The sequence below is a fragment of the Magnolia sinica genome, chromosome 6 (assembly GCF_029962835.1).
Source record: "Magnolia sinica isolate HGM2019 chromosome 6, MsV1, whole genome shotgun sequence".
In the NCBI taxonomy this organism is placed as follows: Eukaryota; Viridiplantae; Streptophyta; class Magnoliopsida; order Magnoliales; family Magnoliaceae; genus Magnolia; species Magnolia sinica.
Window position 1 is genome coordinate 98,036,793 of NC_080578.1, and position 27,704 is coordinate 98,064,496.

Sequence of the window (27,704 nt, forward strand, 5' to 3'; positions counted from 1 at the left end):
TTAAAATTTTTTAAACCCATTGTATTTATCATGAAAAACTAATAACTAAGGCCAACCAAAATTAGTTTTTCTTATGCTGTGCCCATTGTCCAAGGACAATGTAAGATGGACAACAAGAACCCCCCATGGAGGCAAATTTCAATTGGTAACTGTCTTGCACTCATGGTAAGACCAGCTCGAGTCCACATTCTCCCATCTCGCCCTTATTGTCCAAGGGTAACGTGAGATGGTCACTAACAGTTTTTAAGGTAATGAAGTATAATCCACACTCACTAATCCAAGTCAGGGTGGTATATATCAACATCCACAACAGGATCACATTCCATGCCTACAACCAAAGTCAACTTGCAATGTTGTTTTGCACCTAACGCATTAACGAAATGTACTCCTAGTTGTCCAGAAAGAACACGAAGAGTGTCCATAATTGCTTAACAAACTTTTAGGTAGGAAGTAACAGTGTAACTACCCTATGGACGAGAAATAATGATATCACATCACTATAAATACCATTTCATGCCTTTATTCCATAACTCATACTATTTGTGGTTCTAAGTTTACTTGAGATATCTCGAATTCGTTTGCAAATTCTTTTCTTCATTCTCCCAGCGTCATCACCTAGGACAAAGAGAGAATGAGAGAGTCCAAGGACTCATCATTTTAAAAGATGGTCTCATATTAGCCTTTAAACCTTCTAATGGTGGTTTCATACTAAATGTTTAAGCTTGCTAGTCTATATCTACACCAATTGTCTGCAAGCCCTAAGCAGTGATCCAATGCTGACTATTCAAGGCCTTGATAATGGCCTCGCGCTAATTTTTCAAAGCTCAAATGGTGGCCCTACATCAATTTTTTAAGATATCTGATTGAACTTTCCTAGTAATCATGTGCTGACTGTCAAGGCAATCCATGCCGACCCTTGATTTCTACAGCAAAATACCTACGCTCAATTTTTGTCTGGGGTCTTTTAAATACCTCAGGGCAAAACAGTCATGCCCACAAATTTTCTAAACTTTCTCAAGGTATATAAGATATATATGCAAAGGTTATTAAGTTCCTTGGAGCAATGGATGATCTGTCTAATCGATGATGTAGATACTTTGAAGACAAAGGACCATAGATTAAAACTTTATGTATCATTTGCATCAACCCTTATGTACCATGTAACATCTTTGTTTTCTCTATTTTTGCCTTTTAATTAAAGATTTTTTAACCTGAAAATGAAATTAAAGGTTTGTGACATATCATAACCTAAAATGTATTTTGTTTACAAATTAATTAAAGCCCCTCAACATAGCATATTTAATCATATCAAACACTATCATAGGTTAGATATTAGAAATGAACAAAAATGGTGACTCCACAAGAGATATGAAGAGCTACCTTTACCCAATCATTATGATAACACTTCTTTCAGGTAGTGTTAAAATAGTTAGTTCTCTTCCCCCCTCTACAACTATTAACTTGAATGGTAACTATCCAGAGACCTTTTTTATCACAGGTGGTAACAAAATGGCAACTCCCCGCAAGAACATTCTTCCCTTCATATTTAAGACAAAAGTCACGGAAAAGAGTGTGAACATGTATACGTGGCTTATGTGTCCCCGTTGTTATTGATGTCTTAAATCTGTAAACAACGAAGTCTGGAGATGCCATCGACAAACAGCCCGATGGCATCAAGCAGACGTCGATGCCATCAAAAAAATCTAAAAAATTCATGTTTTATCTCTGAAATGTTTTAGTACTTTCCTCAATGTCATCAAAGGTGTTCATGTTGACAGATCGTCGATGCCATCGAGGTCCCATTGAGCGTGCGCGCAGAACTACGTAAGTGCGGGATTTGTTTTCTATTCCAATTGTGATTCCTAATAGGGCCATATATATATATATATATGGGTGTAATTGAGACTTGGGAGGAATATAGAGCTTTTTAATTCGTTCCTAGACTTTCAAGGGCATAGGTTGGGCTTGTGAGGGAGATTCGAGGCTTGTTCGAATCGGTGATCTCTATCTCTTGTAATTTCCTGATTTCATTGTGCATTACTGTCCCTTTGTGCCGTGGTTTTTTCCCACAAGGTACCCTGAAGAAGAGAGAGTCATAGTCATTAAAGAAGAATAAAAATGGGCAATCTATTGACAGCTACAATCCTCCCATCAGGGAGAATCCCCTGCCCAAATCCAATATCAAATATCAAATTTTCAGTATCTCAACTCTCTGATTCGCATGACAGAAACGGGCAACCACAGAAAGGAAGAAGAACAAATATACAATTCTTGGCCCGAGTTATCAGTGTCTTCATTTGGGACAGCATACCGTACAGGTGGGGCCCATCTTTCAGTAATCTAGATCATTCATCTGGTAGGCCCCACTGTGGATGGGTGATGCTACTGGCATTCATTAATGGCTAGCAAATAACTCTTGAAAATAAAATTTAGACTGTGGTTTACATGCAATGGGAAGTAAACGAGTGTGATGGCTGGGAATGTTCAGTGGAGGAGATTTCTGTCCATCACACATCCATTGCCGGAAAGAAGTGCCCCACCTTTTCCCAAAATACAAAAGGCGCACACACCACCACCCCAAAGAAAGAAAGAAAGAGAGAGAAAAGAAGTATTACAGAAAAATCACTTACTAAAAAAAAAAAAAAATCAAACCATAAAAAAAAGAACACAACTCTTCTCATGTGAAGCAGAATCCAGCCTTCTCAAAAAATATAAATAAATAAATAAATCCTAAAGAAACACAAATCCAATCCACAACATGAAAAACAGGCACATATGAGTTTAGTTGGTGCATTAGAATTAAAAAATAAAAAAAAATAAAAAAAAACAAGATCCACATATTAATACCAAGTTGTAGAGGCCATCGGATAGATAAACACATGATTCCAAAGAATAACTTTAATGAACTCCTTTTTTTTCATTGACACGTGTAAAACTAATAATATACCCACAAATAACATAAGAATGATAAAGATAATTAAAGATCTACATGGATCAAATTATTCTATCCAAATGATCAGAGAACAGCTAAAAACAAGATGGCCACATTTTGGAGAGGATCAATAACTACTTCGGGTTGGCTATCAACAAGTTTACATTTTGTGAAGGATCAATAACTTTAAGGTTGCATTGCATGTCATCAAAATAAGTTCCATGACACACCCTGCTCGCTTAAATATTTTTGCAGCCTGCATTTGGTTTCTTTGGCAACAAGTACATGCCATCCCATCTCTTTTCAGGAAATTTATATTTAAGAACTATGTTATATATATGAGGAGGGTGTGTCATTGCAACTTACGTTCCATGATCATCTGAAACATGAGAGATTTTTTCCAACTTAAGCACTGAACAAAAAGTAAGCAAGATTTGTTGCGAGAGAAACCAGCGGAAAAATGGAACGTAACAACAGAATTTAAAGGAACCCTCATCTACCAACAAGTGCTAATCAAGATGCATAATACTCAAGTGTAGAAGCAATATCCACAAATGGCTATAAGATAGGAAATTCCTCATTTCTTTTGTCAGACAACATATTTAAAGAAACACAAGGGCATTATTTGGATAACTAATGTGGAATTCATGTCTCTAAAATAAAAGCATCAGAAGACAAGACTAGGATTGTCTCAAGTTTTTTCCATTTTTTAAAACTTTTTGACCTTTTTGCAGCATCAGCCTCTAGAGTGGGAAGCATAAAGGAAACCTAAGGTCAAGCCATAGAGGATGATCCATTCACAGTCTTCTGGGGTGATCTAGAAAGGTAATAAAGGTCAGGGAAGCAGAAGTGCTTCTTCCAATGGAGAGATGCAACACATATAAAGAGAAAGATCACTGATCAAAGAAATCACAGGGTCCAAATTTCTGATAGGACAGTTTGTGGGGTTCACTTAACTGATTATGTGGATGGTGGAGCCCACCACTGATTTGACAAATGTGATGTGGGCCCACTCTTAAGGTGTATCAAGCATTAATGAAAATTATCTCATGTCTTGTAAGAAACAGTAACGAATAATGTGAGACTATTTAATCAGTAGCTGATATCAAAACAACTAAGTAGAAACAAGAAACATGAACAAGCAACCAAATGCAGCTGCACCAATTAAACACCATTGCCCCAATTAACCACATATTCCACATCAGTTTTTGTAAGTGGTCCGATCGAGGAGTATTCCAAAGTTGGTCACTCAGTTTTCGAGTTCTTTTTTCTTATTCTTTTTGAAAGTTTTTGAGTTTACTCGATGAATTAATAAACAAGTCACTTATATTCTAAAGCTTTACTCTGATGACAATTGAAAAGGCCTTTTTTTATGGATTCGCAGTTAGTTTCATTACTCAGAAACTAGAAACTAAGTCATCCTGGCTCAGTTCTGAGCTAATCAGTGAGATTTTTCAAAACTGATTTCATATTTAGCTCCAATCAAAATTCCAAACTTCTCTCCAAGTTGATTGATAAATCAAGCTCCAAAGTGATCTTTAAGACTAACCTCTGACTTGAAGGAACAATAGCTCTTAGATTTATCCACGAAAACAGCCTGATTTTCTGAATTATCACGTTTCCCAACTGTTTCTGAGAAGTTTGGGAGAGACCCACTTCTGAAACAAGGGGAAAAAAAAAAAAAAAACAGAGGAACACTATTTTTTTAAAAGAAAAAAAGAAGTAGAAATTGATTCCGACAGAAATAGAAAAAATCCCACCAACAACAAAGAAGATTCCAACAACACACTACTTACAAGTTGATCGTGAATTGCACACCAGTTGAGTCACATCCTGTAATCAGGAGATGACCTGCTTATGCAAAGCTTCCGAAATTTGCCAAAATAAGTGTTGTTTGAGGAAACCACGCAATATATAAGCACAAAACAACTTGGATAGTACCAGTGAAACCTCAAATTCTCCTTAGCCCAAGCAAGAAAAGTAAAATCTCACGTTGTAGGGTTAAGCTTAACCTACGAAGCAATGCCAAGCATCTACACTGTAAGCAACTATGGCACTCCTTATCCAGTTAATAAAATAACAACATGAAACATTCCTTGTTGAGCCATTTCATCAAACAGTTAGCATGCATGAAATATAGGAGGATTTTATTTTATTTTTTACTTAAAAGAAGAAAAAGAAAAGGAAAGAGGAACAATCCACCACAACCCAATCTACCCATGCCCTACTCATCTTCGAGCCTGCTGAGATTCAACAGCAAATCACCATCACCACATCTTCAACCAGCTGCCACAACTCTGCGGCACACAACTGCTGACCCCATCAAAACCTCTGCTTCCACCCTCTCCATTTGGCATCACCATCACCATCACCACAACTTTTAAATGAATCAGATAAGATAAATGCGTCTCGTCTTAGTTGATTTGGATTCGGTCCGACCCATCCAGTTCCACACCATGAGTTACCCCTCACTGGGGTGAGTCATGCCTATTCACTCCATACGAATTTCACCACTTCAGTCATTATATGCAATCAGCACACAAATTTCCCATAAATCTGCAGAAAATTAAACAGATACAGATGCCCATTTCAATGATTTCCACCAAGTCCATTCTGGGTTCGATAGAATATGTCAAAATCATAGAAACAAAGAGCTAGAATATTCATATTCATACAACCAAACACACACATTCCTGATTTTACACTTCTCTGCGGAAAATTTAAACAGTTCCAGATACCTATTTCATCGGCTTCAACCACACAGTTACCACATCAGAAACACAGTAACTTCAAGCTATCTAGACCTAATATAAATGCAAAGAACAAAACCATAGAAATGGAAGTTCTCTAGCTAAGTCTTTCTCATTCAACTGAGCAAGTGCACCTCATTTTACATTAGTTGGATGAAAATTGAAAAGACCCAGATGCATTTCATCAAATTCCAGCAGATGGGTTTCACATTATAGAATATTTTCAAAAATGGATAAAACCGTCAAGAAATCTAGCCCAGGTCTAAATACAAGAAAAGAAAAACAGCACGAAAGAGGCTTCTCTGTTTAAGTCATCTTCACGCTACTGACCACACATACACCTCATTTGACATCAGTCTGCTGAGAATTAAACAGATCCAGATGCCCATTTCATCTATTTCAACAGCACTGATGCCACATTACACAATTCCTCACAGAAAAACACTAACTCAATGAAAGCCGGATCAATTTACAAAAGAGAGACAACAATAGAGAGGGAGGTTCTCTATAGAAGTCGCTTGCATGCAGCAAAGCACACATACAACCCATTTTATATCAGTCAGCTGAAAATTACCAAATACCCAGATGCTGGTTTCATCGGATTCTACTATACGGTTTCTGCATTACCCAGTATCTCACAGAAATACATTCAATTCTAGTAATCTAAGCTGGATGCGCAATCTGAGAGAGAGAGACTAACCGTTCTTCTTCTTCTCCTTCTTGCGGCGAAGGGGGTTTTGAAAACGCTAGCGAGAGAGAGAGAGAGAGAGAGAGAGAGAGAGAGAGAGAGAGAGAGAGGTTGGGAAACAGAGAAAGGGGAATGCGGCCAAGAGACAGGGAGAGGGTGAGGGAGAGCGGGAGATCGAGAGAGGGCGAGGGAAAGAAAGAGGCTGAGTGCGAGAGAGAGACTGAGAGATGGGTTTTGAGAGGTCTGCTGCGCGCGGGAGAAAAGGGCGGACGATTTTGCGAGCGGCGCGTTTTGTTTCGGAAGGGGCGTGTGACGGACGGCCTTTAACACTCTGGGTTTTAGGACCGTGGGCCACAGTGATGTATTTTATTATGCAAAAAATGAGTAAGATTGAAGCTGTAAGAAGACCACACAACATATTAACAATAAAAATTTAATTTTTATCACTTCTTATGGTGTGGTTGACTTAGACCTTTAATCTATATAAATTTTGAGCTCATTTGCCGAAATTATATATCAGAATTCATGGACAACTTAGATCAAACACATATATTCCAATGGGCCCCATGGAGCCCCTTAAGCACCATCAATATCTAATAGGTGGGAAGGTAAGTTTTAGCTACATATAAATTAGGCTTTAGCTCTGGATTTAATTCTTAGTATTACGATTGAATCCGTAACTAAATACTTTCAAAGCCCATAACCTTTATTTGATTTTTTGAAAGTGATACTTTCTATAGTTTCAGAATTGGCCGAATAAAATGATTAAATCAAATATTCAATGGAGTGAGCCCAATCAAGATTTAATGGGACTCACTCTACACTTTTAAAAATAGCTCTTTTCTTCACTTCTAAGCACTCAACCATCGTGCGAAGGCTTGTAATGGATGCATTTTCGTCCATACAACATTTCAAAATCCCTCGAAGAGCCAGAAAATAAAAGAATAAAGAGTAAGGCAAAACACAAGTATTAAGCCATCAACCAAATCTCATGATCATTTTGATATTAAAATAATAATAATAATCCATAGTTCATCACTATTGTGGGACTAATCCACGGTACATATACATAATTGTTTGGAAATCTATTCCCAAACATTGATGAAGCATGACCTAAAATTTAGGCCGAACATATGAAATTAACAGGGAGCACCAATCGAGGAAGTCCTCGATGTGGAGTTGGCCGTTGAAGGTAAGGAGGTTGACTTTTATCCGGAAGTCTCAATCTGTCTGATCTACCGATCACCGACTTGTCTGGGATGTTGGAAGATCATGTCGTCGATCTCCTCGTCACTGGATCCCCCCTCCTCAGGCGTGATTTTGTGATTCACTGTCGGCATCACCCTATGATCGGTGCGATTACGAGTTTCAATGCCTACCAGGGTTGAATCACCGCCATGAACACGGAGCTGTCCTAGAGCCTCCATCATACAATCGATGGCAACTTGCAACCCTTGCATGATTTGTCGATTATCTCGTTGTGCCGTTTTGAAAGCCATTAATATTAAAGAAAATTTTCCAATAGCACTATCCATGGAAATGTTATCTGACCCTTCGTTAAAAGTCATACATCTAAGGAGAAAGCCTTACTCTGATACTACTAACATAAGGGAGGACATGATGAGGTTGATTACTATCGTCCTCAATCGATAAATACCTTGAATCCACAAGAGAAAATTCTCGAATCCATGAGAGAGAAAATTTTCTAAGATTTTATTGATAGATAGATTCTTCGGAAATATTTTTCTACGTCGAACTTCGGGTTAGATGTCATTGATACATTGCTTTCAGATTCGATCTGCTTCCCAACATTATCTCTAATACCACTTGTTGGGGAATCGAGGAAGCACACAGAAACGAATTAAGCAAAGTACTTCCAATCGCACAATCAAGTCCAAACACAAACAATTCGAATTTTATGTGGAAAAAACCACGGCACAAAACGACAGGTATGCACTATAAAAGCAGAAATTACAAGAGATAAGTAAACACCGATTCGAACAAACCTCATATCTTCCTCATAAGCCCTAGCTATGCTCTTTTGAAACTCTTAGGAATGAATTAGAAAGCCCTAAAACTCTTCTTTTTTACTCTTAAACCTCAATTACACCCAATATATATGGTATAATATAGTATCACAATCAGAATAGGAAACAAATCCCGGACTTATGCAATTCTGCGTGTGCGCTCAATGGGACTTCGATGGCATCGACGATCTGTCAATGGTATCGAACACCTTCAATAACATCGAGTAGAAATATCAAAATATTCCAGTAACAAAACATGGATTTTCTAAATTTTTTCTGATGGGACTTCGATGGCATCAACGCATACTCAATAGCATAGACAAACTCTGTTGTTTACAAATTTAAGACATCAACAACATTTTCGCCGTTTTAGAAAAAATCATATTTTAAATGTATGGACGTTAGAGAAAACTAAGGGGAGGTACCCGTTTGAAAAAAACTTATTTAATGAGGTAGCTTAATAAAAACTTAATTAAAAAATGTACTAGGATGTTAATACTATATTAATGAGGTACTATTTCGTGACCTTCTTTGATAATGGGATTTTGCAACAAAATTGTTGAGGAATCTATATTTTACCAAACAATGCTTGGGCAATTGGAAATTACTATGACTGCTTTTTGAGGAATGAAATTACAAAATATCCTCGTTTAATTTTTTAAATATGAAAGTAACGGAAGTCGTGACTTGTGGGCCCACATGGTATACGTGTAATATACAACCTATCCATCTTATGCACCTCACCAAGGTGTTAACATGAACAAAACATCATGCCAATCAAATTACCAAATGGGCTACATTGAATAGGGATATTTTGAATCATATACATTATTTTTTATGGCTTGGCCCACCTTATGATTGGAACCTGAATATGTTTGGTTTGTCTACTAATAATGTCACTGTACATCTGTTGGATGGGTTGGATGTGAGATACATGGGGCCTTAGTATCCTATTCTCTACTTTGTTGTGAGGAAAATATAAAAAAGGATAATAATGTAATTTCCACTTCAGAAAAGCAGTCCTTGACAATTTCATATCCTTCAAGCACTATTTGGTAAAATCCAATTCCTCAGGAATTTTGTAGTAAATCTTCAGTCAGAGGAGAGTGTTAGGCCCAAGAAATTGATGGGCCAGGGTCGGCTAGATTTGTGTCAGGCCCATAAGATGATGGGCCGGGGTCAAACAGGTTGAGGCCCGGCCCACCAAAAACCATCCATTTTTTCGCACAATGCTACTAACGTTAGTAAGCTCTAATCAATGACATTTTGGCTCCAGAATTCAAAAAAGATCTACTAAGAATCCAACTCGACAACTATGGCAATATGAAGATCAGCGGGGAGCACCAAATCAACGGCAACAAATGGAGCCGCTTTCGCTAGAACATTCATGTGCCCGAGGACTATATCCGGAGCAAAATCGGTGTGAAATTTGAGAACGGAGCTCTCTACGTGACCATGCTGAAAATGAACACTCAAGCCTGCTGGTCCACACGCGGTGGACGCGGTTTTTTATTTGGATTGAACATGCCCAAGAAAATGGTCGTGGGTGTGGTGATAGCTACTGTGGCTGTGGTGGCACTTGGGATCTATGTAGCACTAAATGTTAGATCCCAAGAGAGAAATGTGGATTGAATATGGCATTATGTTTTCACTGATGAAGCTGTCTCCTAATTGTTTTTGGGTGTCTCTGCTTTCAAAAAGTATATATAGGTACTAAAAAAGGGTACATTTCTGTAATCGGCACAAAGTTTGTTAAACTACTAATATGTATTAGGTTTAGGTTCTTGGAATTGCATCACACACAAGTGTGTGTGTGTGTATAGCCAAATGCCCAGCTGGGCACCAATTCGCAAGGCACTCCTGCGAACTTTTTGAAAACTAATCATATGTGATGTAAGTCCCAAATTATCTGAACGTTCGACGTGATGCAGCACCCCATGAAACCCCTAAGGCCCAACTTATACTTTGATCCAAAGCTTGGTGGGCCATGAAAAAATAAAACAGTTTCCTCCCTTGATTTGCACTTCTCTTTGCTCTATGCCCACCAGAGTTTTAAATCAGGGTGAAAATTAGTTATTACAAGTTCCATGGGATGCCGCATCACATGGACCGTTCGGATTAGATGCCATGACACATGTGCAAAGGTGCATACGTGCCCACGTGCGTAGGAATTTTCACATTTGCCTAACACCACCAAAGCATATCGAATAAATATAAAAGCTCGCGTTAGATACTAATCAATAGAAAAGAAATGTTCCTTTGGAAGAAAACCCAAATCGCTGCCTTCTAAAAGAACCCAAACCAAATTTTGCCATCCAAACGCGTTCATTAACTATCTGTATAAATCAATGCTAGTTCTTCCCTCTCATTCCAAACATCTCACAAGTTCTCTTGGTATATATCAGCCCAAACGAGTACTATAATGGGAAAAGGAGATAAAAAGGATACGGACCGCTCTTACGATGATTTCCACCCCTTGACCGATTGGGTTTGAGAAGATGGACATGATACCATCTTCGTCAATCTGCCCGGTACCGTTTGGACATCTAACGTTGTTGTTGTTGTTGTTTTTTTTTTTTTTTCCCTACTAGTAGGATCCACTTTGATGTATTTGTTTTATCCATGCGGTCCATCCATTTTGGAAAATTATTTTAGGGCACAAGCCCCAAAAAGAGGCAGATGGAAGGCTTGAGTAGACCACACCACAGGAAATAGTGGGGATTGAATGCCTATCATGGAAAGCCTCTTGGAGGCTACAAAAGTTTTGGATCAAGCTAATATTTATGTTTGGGTCTGTGTGATCGGTTCTGATCATCAAACCATCTTTATGGCAGGCATGTGGCACATCTTACATCGGGGCTAAAAGTTATTGGTTCAAGTTCCACATAAAGCCCTTCAAGACCTCTATTTTGGCAACTTAACACAAGCTGGCTTTCAGCTTTTTCTACAAGCTTTTTATCTTCTATTTTAGGAAGTTTATGAAAGTGCATCAATTAATACATAATGTGAATTAGTGTTTGACTTGTGATAACATTTTCATAAATATTGATGAGACTCAAGCACCAGCGATGTGGGTGAGACCCTGACTCTAAGGCCTACCTTAATGTATGAATTGTATTTACTCTAAAAGCTTAAGTTGTCAGAGTATGGTGTATCAATGTATATCAAAGGACTTTATCATCCCCGTGGGAGAATAATATATTAGCGAGACATATTTACTACTTTCGAGATTTGAACGTAGGACATTCTGCTCTAATACCATGTCAAACAACTATTTACTCTAAAAGCTTAAGCTTTCATTGTCAAGGGACTTTATCATTCCAACATAAGGTCCAAAAAATGAAGCCAATACAAGTTCAAGTAGACCATACCACAAGAAACATTGATCATTGAATTGCCATCATTAAAAGATTCCTAGCAACCACCTTAATGTTTATAGACCATCCAATCAATTGATAATGTCATAAAGATTTGGATGAAAGGAAAGACAAATAGCAGCTTGATCTAAAATTGTTGTGGCCAACAAAAGGTTTTCTATGGCTATTAACCACTGTTTCTTGTGATGTGTTCCACTTGAAATTTGTATCTGCTTCATTTTAAGAACCATGGTCTAAAATAAGCTTAAAAAGCAGATAAACCGAGTCAATATAAAATGTATACATTGAGGTGGGCCCTACTGTCAGAGTCTCACCCACATCGCTGGCTCTCAGTCCATGACAATAAATGGTGCAACGACTATCGTTGATTTCAGGCCCAAATATTTGATGGACCATGCAAGCCTAACACATCAACAGCAAATCCATTCTTTTATTTATTTTTTGGGTCCTTTTGGTTGAGTATTTTGTAACAAAATGCCACTAATAAGCTTATATCAATGGCTTCTTGGATGCAGGATTAAAGAAAGAGCAACTAAGAATCGAACTCGATGAATTCCGTAAGATGAATATCAGTGGGGAACGCCTAATCCAGGGTAACAATTGGATTCGTTTCTCCCACGAATTCACTGTGCCTGATTACTGTAACTTGAGCAAGATATCATCTGTAGAGTTCAAGAATGGAATTGTTTCCTTGATCATACCAAAAATGACCACTCAAACGGGCGTACAAGATCAACTTCCACAAATCAAAGAATCTATGCTGGATCTAAAAGGTGGACATCCAATCGACATACAAGATCAATCAATGCTGAAATCTGGGCCTTGTTTTCCAATCGACAGAGAAGATCAACCTATGCTAAAAACTGGGTCTACAATCGACAGACAAAATCAACCTGTGCCGTTCAAAGAATGTTGTAAGTATAGCGAAGGAAGCTTCCCCACTGGATTGAATTGGATTGGAGGATTGAATGTGAATGTGGTAGTAACTACCATGGTTGGGCTGGCACTTGGGATTTATGCAATGTACTATGTTAAATGGCAATAGAAAATCGAGGAGTGAGCTTCGCTTATCTTTTATTTGATTATGTTGTTTCCTCATTGAATGTTTTATTATTATTATTATTATTATAGCTGGGATGCCTTTGAAGTCCTCATGGGTTGTTTGGCACCATGGATTTGGAGGAGTTTGTGGGGATTTTAAATCTCCTAATCTGTTTGACACTATAAAGTAAATGGGGGTTTCAAATCCACGGTGAAAGCTTGGATTACATCTAATATTCTTCCAAGAGTTGCGTGGGTAACATATGTGTCACTAGACTATTAATCTATTGGGCATATGGCCCACTGATGATATCCCAAAACAATTAGATTATCAATTAATTGCATCATTATAAAAATAGATTATTTTTATCTTTATTCATTCATATATGGCTTTGTTTATATGTGGATCATATCATCATTTTTATGGATTTATGAGGTTTTATATCTAAGTCTTGAACACTTTTGACATTGGACGCAATGGTCATTGATAAAGGAAGAGTTGTGGTCGATGGATCTCAACATCCTGGCCATGATACCTTCACTTATATGATCATCTTTTTGAGGTGACTGACTTGGAGTTACGATGGACAGTCTCCATCATTGGGCCCAACTTGGTGTCAGTATGTCTTCACCTTACCCCACGTAAGTGTGCTTGAATACCATGGATGGCTCCTTGGCTTGCGTTCTTTGGTCACCTACATTGGCATAATTGAGTACAGGTTATATAGACTAAAGGCTTATCATCTCCAAACTACATTTATGTATGCAGTTTGCACTATTTCCAGCATATCCTTACACCTGAGGGTGTGTGAACTAAGATGGCTTGGTTTTTGTTCATTTGTCTCACTTCATGAGGCCATTATATAGTCTTTGAAAGTGGGTGATGTAGGAATCTTCATTAATTCTCTCAACAAGAACATAATCCAAGCATGGGATCCACTTTACTTGCCTAGGACGCTTTATTAGTGATCTTGAGGTTTCAACCATCCATCAACTGTTTTAAAGGCTGGCTAGCACTTTTATGGTTTTTGATTGGTTAATTGTGGGTTGTCAACCATTAACTTTGAGTTTTAATCATTGATTTGTTTTAAACAAGCCTAATAGAGATTCAATGGCCAAGATTTGATAGTCCAGATCTTGGGATAATATTAAATACTCTTGTTGTTGGATGCCACCGATAGTGGAAGGAAATTGATGGTTGGAGTGCATGAATTAAGAAGGTAAACATGCTTCCCTCGTAGTAGAGTACACATAAGTATTATATAGCAGCAGGTAACTATCATATAGTGCTGCTCCAGAAAACCTAACCACTTCTTTATTGTTGGGGAACCGCAGAAGCACACAGAGATGAATCAAGTACGTAATACAATCACACCAAGCAAGCACAATGCAAACACACTAAATTTAACGTGGAAAAATCCTTACGGGAAAAAACTATGGCACAAAGCGATGGATATCACTATGAAAGTAGAAAAATACAAGACTAAAGAGATTACCCCATCCGAACAACTTCAAATCAACCCGAGCTACACCCTTAAACTAGGGGTGTACATCGAACCGGTAGAACCGTGGAACTGGACCGAAACCGATCCAACGTTTCGGTTTGATCCAGTTCTAGACTACACTGGTTTCGGTTCCAAATTTCCAAGAACCATTGGATACGGTTCGATTCCAGTTTAGAGCCATGTAGAACCGAACCGAACCGTTGATCCAAACCGTGGATTCGAACCGTTGATCCGAACATTGGATCCGAACCGTTGATCTGAACTTGAGATTTTTTTTTTTAAAAAAAAAACACCCTAATTTGTTTCACCCTATTGCGTAATGTGTGTGGCTTTTCCATCCTTGTCTCCCTTTCTCTCGCTGTCGTGCAATTGTCCAGGGCCCAATCTCTCTCTCTCTCCCCCCCCCCCTTTCCCCCTCTCTCTCTGTGCCCGTCCCTCTCTCGCTAACCGTCCGACCATCCCTCTCTCGTTGGCTGCTCCTCTCCGGCCGTCCCTCACTGGAACCGTGGAACCGATCCGGAACCGAACCGTTTTTCACGGTCTAGTTCCAGTTCGGTTCTAGGGTGCTAACGGTCCGGCTCCAGTTCCGAAAATCATAGAACCATTAGGAATGGTTCGGTTCCGGTTTCACCCTAGAACCAGACCGAACCAACCCGTGTGCACCCCTACTTGAAACCTTAAAATGAATTAGAATGCCTTGGATACCTCATAATCCCAATTGTGACCAAATATATGGCATTTGGAAGAATCACAATCGAAATAGAAAACAAATCCTACAAAATCGCAACTCTACGTAAATTTGCGCGTAACCATTTGATGACATCGAACACACTTTGATGTCATCGAAACTTAACCTTCGATGACATCGAAGCCACTTCGATGGCATTGAACTAATATCAAAACGTTTCAGCGACAAAATATGAAAATCAAATTTTCTTCAATTGCATCGAGCCATTTTTGATGGCATCGAACTTATCCTTTGATATCATCGAACACTCTTCGATGGCATTGAAATATCACCCAATTAGTCCATTGACCAACCGGAGAAAACCTGAAAATACTTAATGACATCGAAGCCTAGCCAATAACATCGAACTTGGCATCGAAAAATAGTTGAATTTACAAATTTAAGACATCTAAAAACAGCACTCAAAAGATTCTATCACATGAGGGAGAGACTCCGAACAGACCATTACCTTATTAGATTTTTAATAAAGTATAATGGAATTCAATAAAAATTTTCAAATTTAAATTTTAATCTTACCCTATTATCTCTCATCTTAGATCACATCGTATTTCTAAGTCTGTAGAACCATTCAGAATAGTTTAGATCACACCATTAACTATCTACTAATTTTAACGATGTCCCGCTCAAGAAGTGAATTGGCCTGATTTGATAATAATGGTGTGTCACACCTTTTAAATGAATTGGATATTCTACACACATGACAGGTTGAGAAAAGTATCTGTATCAGAACGGATATTCTACACACATGACAGGTGGAGAAAAGTATCTGTATCAGAACCTATGGTACTACCAATGTATCTGAACATTTCTAAAGTAATAAATTTAGTTTTGGAACCACTATGAGAATCCTGAGCTCTGTGCTAACGAATACAAGTATACAACCCATAGTGAAAAATCTAGGCAATTTCTCATGATGAGAATTTCTTCATATTTTAACACTTAAATAAATAATTTAAAAAATTAAAATATGGGTAAAAATGAATTAATTTAAACTTCTAAATATTTATTTCATTATCGATAAAATTAAAAAAATGCGGGGATTTTGAAAATCTCACCCAGATTTCATAATCTGGGACTCTTTCACCGTACACATACATAGTTGTCCGGAGCATGACCTAAATTATACACCGAATAAATGATAATAACCATCTGATTTTGCACTTGGAATAAATGATATTGTATTTTTAACCATCCATTTAATATCTATCACTTGGAAGGTTAGGATTGCTTTGGACAGCGTGATTTTCAAAACCCACTCCATCCACAATGTGTCCCACAATTTGCATGGTCTGGATAGCCTTACATGAATACCACACATGAAAAGTAAGAGTCACCACCATTTTCAAAATGCCTGTGAACTTTCAAGGGAATTCAAAAGGAGTGTAAGCCAAACAAGAAGTTTCAATTTTGCCCATCCAAAGAGGTAACCACAAGACCAAAGCATAGTCCAATCAAATGCCAAGAAGCCCATAAGATTAAGCAATGAAAATGGAATTGTTCACTTTGGAAGAAAACCCAAATTGCAATTTGCCATCCAAACGCGTGCAGGTAATGTTATATAAATCCATGCAAGTTCAAGTCCCTAGTTCAAAAACATTTCTTGCCTTCTCTTAGTACGGAAAATTTAAGGAGAGAGAACACAATGTCCAAAGCTAACACGGCCCGCACTTACGAGGATTTCAAGCCGTTGTTTGATTGGAAAAGGGAGGATGGATCTGATATCGTCGTCATCAATCTTCCGGGTATTGATCAGACCTCTAGTGTTGATTTGTTGATTTCCAGGTTTTTTTTAAAAAAAATTATTATTATTATAATTTTATTTAATAAATCCGGCCATTTAGATAGATACTCTACCAAAATGTGCCAATGTGCATGTCATGTGGGCCACATGTAATTGTTGGTCAATTTTTATTTATTTTTACTTTCAATTGTCCACTTTTTTATAGCCATGCCATAGGAGAACCAGCCCAAATTCATGGGTTAAATCCTTAATAGAACCTAATTAGATAGATATCAATTTGATGCAGGGCAATTAACACTTGCTCTAAAAGCTCGAACGAATAGAGTATGAGGAATTAATCCCTTCATCTCATAGCCCAGGCCCCAAATTCATAAGTTAGGTCATCGGCCGAACCTTCCCCGTGGGCCCCAAATCTATGGGTTCTGCCCCCTCGTAGGCCCCAAATCCATGAGTTCCATCTCACATGAGCTACCCGCCTTACACTACTCCAAATTCATGGGTTAGGTGTGCTGCCCAATCCGAGTATGCCCCTGCATCCCACAAGCCACCTCACTCGAGCTCGACGTGAAAATGCCCCCGCATTATATGTGTATGTCATCCAACCTACCTAAGGGTTACACCACCATGAAAGTGAAACATATCAAAAATCTGGTCGACCCAAACATCATGTGGGCCACCATATGAATTTGAAAGTTTTTACGTGGAATTAGTAAACCTCGGTTGGCCTAGTTTCAGGCCCAAAAAAAATTGATGGGCCAGAATCAGCTAGATTTGGGTCTGGGCCAAGCAGGCCCATAATATGATGGGCCAAGCTCAAACAGGTTAAGCCTTGGCCCACCAAAAGCCTTCCATTTTTTAGCACAATGCTACTAATTTTAGTAAGCTCTAATCAATGGCATTTTGACTCTAGGATTCAAAAAAGAGCAATTAAAACTCCAACTCGACGCCTTCGGCAAGATGAAGATCAGTGCAGAACGTCCAATCAATGGCAACAAATGGATCCGCTCCTGCAAGGACTTTCACGTGCCAGAATACTGTATCCAAAACGATATCCATGCGAGATTCAATAACGGAATTCTCTACGTGACCATGCCGAAAAAGGCCACTCAAACCAGCACACAACCCCCAGCCCTCCCAGCCATCGCAGCCCCACAGCCCCTCCCAGCCGGCGTAACCCCGCGTTGACAAGGTGAAGGTGGTTTCTACTAGTACACACCTGAAAGTTGTAAACAAGGTGAAGGTGGTTTTTTCTTTTGATTGAACAAGCCTAGGAAAATGGTTGTAACTGTGGTGGTGGCACTTGGGATTTATGAAGCATGCAATGTTAGATCCCAAGAGAAAAATGGGGATTGAATATGACATTATGTTTTCATTGATTAAGTTGTTTCCTGGTTGGATTGTACTTTGTGATACAGGATCAAGATCTAAATAGTTATATGTGTGTGTGTGTGTGTGTATATATATATATATATATATATATATATGTATGTATGTATATATATATTTATATTCTAGTTGTTTTTGTATTTTATTTGAGTAAGATTGTGATGTAGAGTGGGTCAAGGACACTTTCATGTCCAAGATGGATCAGAGAAGGCCTGATCAGAGGCAGAAGTCATCAAGACCGTTAGAACTTTAAAACAGGCATATCTCGTAAACTGGAATGATTTACTTGACGTACCATATATGATTTTGGGGTAGGACGAGCTACTTTATCCAACCAACTAGGCATAGCTGGGTTACCACACCAAATTTGCAAGATTCCATCATATTGATGGTCAAATTTCCTATTAATTTCCGTTTTTATTATTTTTAGTAAGTTTTGGTGTGATTGTAACTTCATCCATTGGGCTTTAGGAGTTGTGTCCAACATGAAAAGTGTTTAGAAAAATTAGGAGAATAACGTGGTTAAGCCACGTAGGACACTTATTATAACTAGTAAATTTACTATTTATAGTAAGTTGTGAATTTTAAGGAGTTTTAGTTATATTTTAATTCCTAAACTTATTCCAGGGCTTGGTATCCCTATTTAAAGGGTTGTAGACTCATTTATACGAATCAACCAATTTACGAATTTTCATGAATACTATTTTTATTTTTTATTTTTTCATCGTGGATTCGAGAAGTCTTTGTGAGGAGTTCAGAGAAGTTTCATGGATTCAAAGTAGTTATCCTTGAGGAAGATGGTGATCAACCTCATCACGTTCATCCTTGCGTCAGATTGCTAATGGGTTGGGCCTGTATGTCGGTGCCATCTGGGTCACAGGTCGGGCTCGGGTCTAGACTTCCTGTCAATGGGCCATGTGTAGGCTGGGTTCGTATGTAATTTAAAAACCAAAAAACTCGAATCAATTCAGCTTGATGTTCATTTGGGTTGGGTTGGGTCGACTCGATAGTTAATAACTATAATTTAAAAAAAAAAGAAAAAAGAAAATAAAAGTGAATAAGTTGCATCGATTCAACTGAATTATCAAGTCGATTTGTTGAGTCTTGTGGTGCATGACTCAGCTGGGTCACTCTCAGATTTGAGTTTCCTACGCGAAATCTCGCTGAGTCAACAAGTTTTAGAATTATGGCTGGGCTAATTAGGTCAGATTGAGCCCAGCTAATTTAAACTTTGGGCTTGAAATTTAAGTACATGCACCCCAGTTCTTTTATTTTTTGGTCCCAAAGATTAAGTGTCCACTCTCAAGAGCCAGAAAATTAAACCCAAGCTAGCCCGTGTGGGCTTGGTATGAGAGCCCAACAGGTGTGGACATCCCTCTCCATCGCCCATTGGACATTGATCCAGTTAGAAGAATTTTGGCACTTTTATAGCTTGTTAAAATGTGATCGAATAATTATCATTAATGCCAATGTCATGTTCTTATACATCACCATATAATCATCTGGAATAGTGAATTTCTCTACTCTTTAAGATGTTTTAGAAAGGGTGATGTCTTCACATTGGACATATGAGCATGGATTGATTAGACACATTAAGTATAATTCGCCATTGCTCAACAAAGTAAATACAATGTGGATTATATAGGATGGAACACATAATGATGAATGCCTAATAACAAAGGATCTAATTAAGTTCTCTATCTATATTAAACGATTATGGGTAGTTGAGATATGTCCATCAAGTGTTTAGAGTGGCTTATCTATTTTAAAGTATTAACATCAACTCAATGGTCTCATGGTGCTTCTGCAATCTGGAATGTATAGATTTAGTAGTAAATGTCCAACAGTTGAGCATTTCAAATCCATCAAACAACCTCAATCAGGATACCTTGGTTTTGGCCATTTATGTTCGTAGATGGATTGACACAGGGATGAGTGTGATGAGGTCAATCAACGTCTCCCTCAAGGATAACTACTTCTGTAACGACCTGAAATTCGGGGGTCGAGCATAACTCAACTCCCGAGTTTCAGAACATCACTTAGGCAACATATGAAATGATGAATGTATGTTGTCTGTATTAGTGCATAAAACATGAAGTAGATTAAGCCAAACCGCAAACATAATCTAGGGACAGATGAAATACGCAAGCGAAAAACTGAAGAAACATATATGTATATATAAAAGTCCCTGAGATATGCATGCTCTGCCAGGTCGTAATTACAAGTGTTTGTTTCAAAATATAAGTATCAAAATGAAATACACCATTACAACAATAACCTTGAATCCCCGTAGCTCAGGACATGGCTCACATGAACCCGCCTGAGAACTGCATAAAGGAGAACGCCTCCTCGTCATCCTCATACTCATGCTCTACCTCGTGGGTCGCATCATGATCTGCATCTAAGACAGAGTCTGGTTGGTATTTAAACACCGTCCCAAAATGTGGGAGTGAGTGATCAACTCAGTGGAACTATACAGTAAAAGTTAACATGTTATCAATTCAATCAAGGAGTAATGATAAAGCAGTACAATCAAACATGTCCTAATTACTCTTGTTAATACAAGGATGTATGCAGAATGATGCATGCCCTCGCCTGCACTCCCTCAGCGTCTTCATCTTACGGTACGCATGACAACCTCCCTGAGTGCTCCACAACGCTAAGGCACATGCATTGCGGTGCATGAATATGATTACCAAGTTCTTATTAGTCCTTTTCATATAGCAGGATTGAGAAGCTAAGGTACCTTCCTTATATCAATTTCCAAACGGTGATCCATTCTAGGGTCGTCAGTCCTATACAATCTCATACGATATTATGGTTCTAGGTCCCTGTAAAGGGCTCATCACCAATCTATGCAGGCCTAATCATACCTTAGTTGCTACAACAAGGCTCGTCGCCTCGATGCAGTATCATGGTATGCTCGAGAACACTACAAAGGGCTCGTCGCCAATTAATGTAGGCCGACAGCACGAATATAGTGTCCCATACCACCATAATCGGCTCACGAGTCTGGATTGCTCACTGGTCAGACTACATATTCCAACATACATGACGTATGTTGGTGATAACACACATTTGGACAATTCCTTTCGCCAATGAGTTGATACACGTACAACTAGCACAAACATACGACAATTAATCATGGCAAACACATGTTCGAATTTCATACGTATACGATACTTTCTACCTATACATGGAATACACAAATCTCAATATAGTTCATATATATCAGAAACGTAATATAAACATCGCATTTGGCATGTGAAATTTCACCCACAACAATAATAAACCATTAACCGACTTTGAAAGCCTTGAAAACCATAACCTATATGAATATAGTCCGCACCTTTAACCAGATATGGTGCAACAGATTCGATTTAGACGATAAGTCTTCGTCGACGGCGAATAGGTAACCTAAGGCATGAATTAGATTAGCTACATCAACACTTAAGCTATTCTAAGTTCCAAAACAGGTTAGGGTTTAATTGACTTACCCAAAAATGAGATTAGAATCACCGGAATAACGATTCAGATGCGATGGATTAGGTACGCCGGGTAATTGGAAAGAATTCCAAGATGATCAACCAACTTCTCTCTCACTTTCTCTCTCCTTTCCTCTCTCTCTCTTAGCTAGGGTTTGGAAAATTCGTATGGAATTCGAGAGTGAGGGTTTAAGGTCTTTATATAGGCCTAAAATTGATGGAATTAGCCCCAGGGCTAAGGTATACTTAGGTTATAACCAAATCGGGTCTATTTCGGTCCAACAGAGTACTTCTGGTGGCCTCTTTTCTACGTGCGGTCGGACTTAAGCTCCCTGGCCATGGATCTAGGTCAGGCTGAGTTTTCGTCCGATCGGATTTACAGATCAGCCGTGGCAGACCCGTTTCAGTTCAGCAGTCAGGGTCACTCGATCGGGGCCACAAGTACATCGACATGTGAGGGACATTTCTCCTGATCTAAGGGTGTATTTAGGTCAGATTCTGACGGTCTGAATCCTTATATTTGGTCCGCAAGTGACATGACTCAGATTACTTAACTCAGATTACTTAAGTTTGAATTTTATTTCTAAATATTTTCACGTTTCTCACACTCTTCGCTCCGGGCTCAAGTTGTGCATTTCTATACACAGTTTGGACTTGATTTTCGAGGGAGTTATCAAGTCCAGTAATGCGGTCATAACTATATAGTTTCGGGGTAATCAGACTTTCGACGTGCGGTTCAAGTTCGATACGGAGTTTCAAGATACTCCCGAGAGCAACTGGGTTTAAAGATGGATTCTAAATTTCAAGGTAATGTAGCGTCAATAACTCTACACGTTTTGGGTCTTGCAGATCAAATTTAAAGTGATTAGTGCTAATTTCATAAGCACTCTAGTTTAACACTTGCTAATATTAACCTAATTTCTAAAGGATTTGGTCCTGGGTGATTTATGCCTGAGGTGGTACTCGGGTCTTTGTACGGATTTTTCCGAGACGTTACAACTTTGAATCCATGAAGCTTCTCTAGACTCCTCATGGAGACTTCTCGAATCCACGAGGAAAAAACAAGAAAATAGAAATAATATTCATGAAAATTTATAAATTGATTGATATCTGAATAAACAAGTTTACACCCCTTTAAATAAGGATACTAAGCCGTGGAAGAAGTTTTGGAATCAAACTACAACTAAAACTCCTAGAAATCGTGACTTACTATAATTAGTAAACTTACTATTTATAAATGGTTGTGATTTCCACTAGTGTGCATGGTTTTTGGCCAAAAAATAGTAAGTGTCCTATTTGGCTGAACCATGATGTTCTCCTAATTATTCTAAGCACTTTTCATGTTGTGCGCAACTCATAAAGTCCAATGGATGAAGAGTTATACTCAAACTAAAACTTACTATAAATAGTAAAAATGAAATTAAAAAAGGATTTCGACTGTCAATTTGATGGTATTTTACAAATTCTGTGTGGGCTAAAGTAGCTCGTCCTATCCCAAAATCATATATGGTACGTCCGATAGCTTATTCGGGTTTGCGAAATACGTCCGTTTTAAGTTCTGACAGTCCGGATCACCTCCACTTCCGATCGGGCCTTTTCTGATCCATCGTAGCCATGAAACTATCCGCGACCCGCTCTACATCATGGATGGCCCAACGTCCAGTAAATAATCAACATGGATGGTCCAAATTTGCACTTCAAATAGATGATGCAAATCTGTTCAACACCTTGGATGTAAGGATAAGATGGCACATGAGCCATGATGTAAAATTCAATGCCTTTCACATTCATTATGTAATTATCGGTTACCGATGGCCACAACGATGTTCTTTGTGATGTGATTTTCATATTATTTAGTTGACCAAAACATTCATGTAATTTTTTTATTGATCTCTTATTCACACACACACACAATACCAAATGTTAATTTCTAAATTTTAATTGATAGTCATGATTCCATAGCTTGGATTGTGAAAAATATGGGTAGCCCTATATATTTCGAGCTTGATTGGAGAGGGTTAATAGTCTCTTATTTATAAACTCGATCTGATCATGTCCCATCATAAAAACCATATATCTTACATAGACTTTCTTTCCTTACATATTTTAGCTTAATTTCCTTTAATATAAAGCTTCCTTTCATGATTAGGCTTTGAAATTTAAAGTGCAAGTTTTCCAAATATCTAAGTGGGCCTTATGCACGTGCATGTACATGTGTTGCATGCATGTAGGCCATCCCATGGAAGACACACTAAGGGCTAGTTGGACACCTTATAACTGGAATGCGTTAGAATTCAATTCACAAGTATACAGGAATTTTTATTAATTGGAATTCTCAATTGTGTTTGGCAGCCTATAATTGAAATGCACTGAAATTCAAAATTTATGTTTGGATGCCTATAATTAGAATGCATTGAATTTCTTTAATATATTCACACAAACCTGAATTTAATTAGTTAAATCAACTTTAGATTTCAAATTACTTTACATATATGATATTTAATAAAATAATTATAAATAAGCCCATTAAAATATATACTTCACCAAAATTAAGGAAATTACATGCCTCACATATAGGACACAAATGTAAGAATCATAAGCTAAGTAACTTACAAATGTTTTTTAATTGTCCATTTAGATGACTAACATTTGGACAATTCAAATCACTTTTAGTATAATTTTAGTGATACGGTAGATAATTAATTTTTTTTTTAAGTATCATCAACATGCTAAGTGTACAACAACTCTATTTTTGGTATGACTCTAGTGCATTTATCTCCATTTATCTCTAATTACACCCAATTTAAGGGTGCCAAACCGAGTATAACATGGCCCACCCAATGATTGGACCTGTTAAAAAGAGAAACCAAAGATGATTGATAAAAAACAAAACAAAAAAAAAAAAAAACAAAACAAAAAACAAAAGGTCCTAATATTATTTATTTAGATCCTCCAATATTAAGGGAAAATTTTGGAGTGACTTCCATCCAGTTAGGCCAATGGCCTGGATAACCGAACCATTGGCCCCGCTTGCCACTGCGCAAAGATGTGGTCCCTACTATGCCCTGCCGTAGAGAGGTTTGATTGGTTCAGCCCCTGTGAAGTTGGTCAAGGCATGGCTCATGAGTGAGGGGAGCAGATTAGCTGTGGCCCCAGCTACCCTCACCCAATATAATGTGACCCTTACTGTATGGCCTACCTTGATTTATATATATATATATATATATATATCACCAACTTTTTATAGATGAACTACGGATTTACAGCCTTTCGGGGAGTCCAAACAAAAAGAAAATGGACCCCGCCTATCTTTTTGAGACCTATACAAGGCTAAGCAGGAAAGAAACAAGAAAAGGACAAGCCAAAAACCAGCCACCAAAGCCTCTGAGAATAGGAGAGCCTCAAACCAGAAAAACGACTGCCGAGCTTGGAAAACACCAACCAACCAGCAAATGGGGGGACCACCAAACGAGCCGCGCCTAGCCGGGGAGGGACTTCTCCACCATCCTAACAGTTCCGAGCCCCGTTTTGTCAAGAAGAAACTGGCCCTTAGTCAGTCTAGGGAGAGACACAACGTCATGGAAAATACTATTGGCTTGCGATCTACTCCCAAATTTAGCCAGACTGTCCGCTGGCCCATTGGCCTCTCTCAAAGCATGGGAAATCTGAAAAACTCCAAGAGAATTAAGATGTTGAATCCTAGTCAGCCAGTAGGACCACTTCCAAGAACTAGCACAACTGCCCCTTAAGATTCCGACTGCCCAAATGGAATCCGTTTCAATAAGTACATTAGTGATTCCAAAGGATAAGCAAAGCTTCATACCTTCATAGATTGCCCGCAACTCAGCCGCATTATTGGAAGCCTCACCATAGCCTCTGACGAAAGCAAATAACTTGTTGCCGAAATGGTCTCTGCAAATACCCCCACCACCGGCCGCACCTGGATTAGAAAGGGCTGATCCATCAACATTTAGTTTCCACCAGCCAGCTCTGGGCTTGATCCATTTAACTACAACAAAAGCTCGGCTTGGACGGAGAGCAGGAATGGACAGGGGGCGAACAATTTTCAGAGGACAAACCGTTTTGACATTTTGCTACCTTGATGTATGTATTCCATATCCATGAGTTCTAGCCATTTTGCTAGACCACTTTAGTGCATGAGCCCAAAAATGAAACAAATCCAAATCTCAAGTCGACCACACCAAATAAAATTGTGGTGATTGACTGACTCAGGGTTGAACGTGATGAGGTCTATCACTATCTTCCTCAAGGATAATTACTCCGAATCCACAGAGATTCTCTAGACTCCTCATAGGGACTTCTCGAATCCACAAGGAAATGAACAAGAAAAATAAAAATATATTCTAAAAAATTCATAAATTGATTAATAATTCAAATAAATGAGTTTACAACAACTAAAACTCTTCTAAATCGTGACTTACTATAATTAGTAAACTTACTATTTATTAGAGATGTACACGAGTCGAATCGAGTTGAGCTTGGCATAGGTTAACTCGGCTTAGCCACTAGCTGACCCCAGCTCAAACTCGGCTCGGCTTCGTTGTAGAGTTTGACTAGCCAGCTTAGCTCGATTCGGTCATCATCTTGAGTTAGTTCGAGCTGAGTTCGAGCCTGTGCGGCTTTTTCTCAAACACATGGAGTGCACCTTCAATTTCTCATAGTATGCAAAACAGCAACAACAATTTATAGGTATTTAATCAAACACTTAGTAGGGAAGCATTAAAATCTAAATACATTGGTAGTTTTATCATGTAATTTTTTTTTTTTAATATAATGATTTGTTTCATATCTATACCTTCCTCGCCACCAACCAATCCCACAGAGAATGTATACACCCAAAATAACACTTTGTTGAGTCATTTCATCAAACACCTGGTGAGCAACATCAATATCAAAATAACCAAGTCACTGAACTGGTTCGATCCAAGTTCGATTCAAGTTGAGGTTCGATCTGAGTTGATTCGAGCTTGGATAAGCTCAAACTCGGTTCGAAATTTTTTCGAGCTCCAAAAATCAACTCGACTCGGCTCGAACTCAGTTTCAAACCGAGTCAAATCGAGCTTTTTTTAGTCGAATCAAGCGAGTTAACTGAGCTAATTACTCAGTTTGTGTACAACTCTACTATTTATAGATGGTCGTGATTCCTACTAGTGCGTATGGTTTTCGACCAAAAATAGAAAGTGTCCTATTTAGCTTCACCATGCTATTCTTCTAATTATTCTAAGCACTTTTCATATTGGGCGCAACTCTAAGCCCAATGGATGAAGAGTTATACTCAAAATAAAGCTTACTATAAATAGTAAAAATGAAATTAAAACATGAATTTGATCGTTGATCTGAAGCTATTTTGCAAATTCAGTGTGCGCAAACCAACATCACAGGTTGGGTGGCTAAAGTAGCTCGTCCTAATCCAAAATCATATATAACACGTCGAATAACTCATTCTAGTTTATGAGATGCATCCGTTTAAAGGTCTGTACAATCTGAATCACTTTCGCTTCTAATCAAGCCTTTTCTGATCCATCTTGGCCATGAAACTGCCTGTGACCCACTCTATGTCATTGACCATTAAAAACTTCTTTGTGAGCCACAAAAGTTTTTTACCTTTCATCCATATTTGTGTGACATAATCAACAAGTTTGATGGTAAATAAACATTAGGAAACATATATATTGAGGGGCCCTAAGAAGTTTCTACCGTGCGTTCAACCACCACTGTTTCTCATAATATAGTCCGCCTGACATTTGGATATGCTTCATTTTTTAGCTCATGTCTTAAAATAATCCAGCAAAACGAATAAATGAGATAGATATACAATACGTACATCAAGGTGGGCCCCCACGGTAAGGGCTGCAAGTATTGGGTGAGGCTGAGGCGCACCTAATTCCTCTCATCTCCGTACAGTGGACCCGGGGAGGTTTTTAATGGTGGGCGTTCAAGGACCATTGTTTCCTGTGAGTGTGGCCCACCTGATATTTTTATCTGCTTCAATTTTGGACCCAT

The 27,704-nt window shown here is 38.4% G+C and overlaps 1 protein-coding gene across 1 annotated transcript; it reads left to right on the forward strand.

Annotated features, from left to right (window-relative positions):
- The first annotated feature begins 16,604 nt into the window (after positions 1-16,604).
- Positions 16,605-17,994, forward strand: LOC131249773 (inactive protein RESTRICTED TEV MOVEMENT 2-like). The gene is made up of 2 exons (XM_058250535.1): positions 16,605-16,810; positions 17,720-17,994. The coding sequence occupies exons 1-2, from the start codon at positions 16,711-16,713 to the stop codon at positions 17,992-17,994; spliced, it is 375 nt and encodes a 124-aa protein (XP_058106518.1). The 5' UTR covers positions 16,605-16,710.
- The last annotated feature ends 9,710 nt before the right edge of the window (positions 17,995-27,704 follow it).

Bases quoted from the DNA above. Each gene is read 5' to 3' on its own strand.
- LOC131249773 (XM_058250535.1), top strand. From the start codon at position 16,711: ATGTCCAAAGCTAACACGGCCCGCACTTACGAGGATTTCAAGCCGTTG. The intron at 16,811-17,719 runs GTATTGATCAGA...TTTTGACTCTAG, and splicing joins CGTCGTCATCAATCTTCCGG to GATTCAAAAAAGAGCAATTA.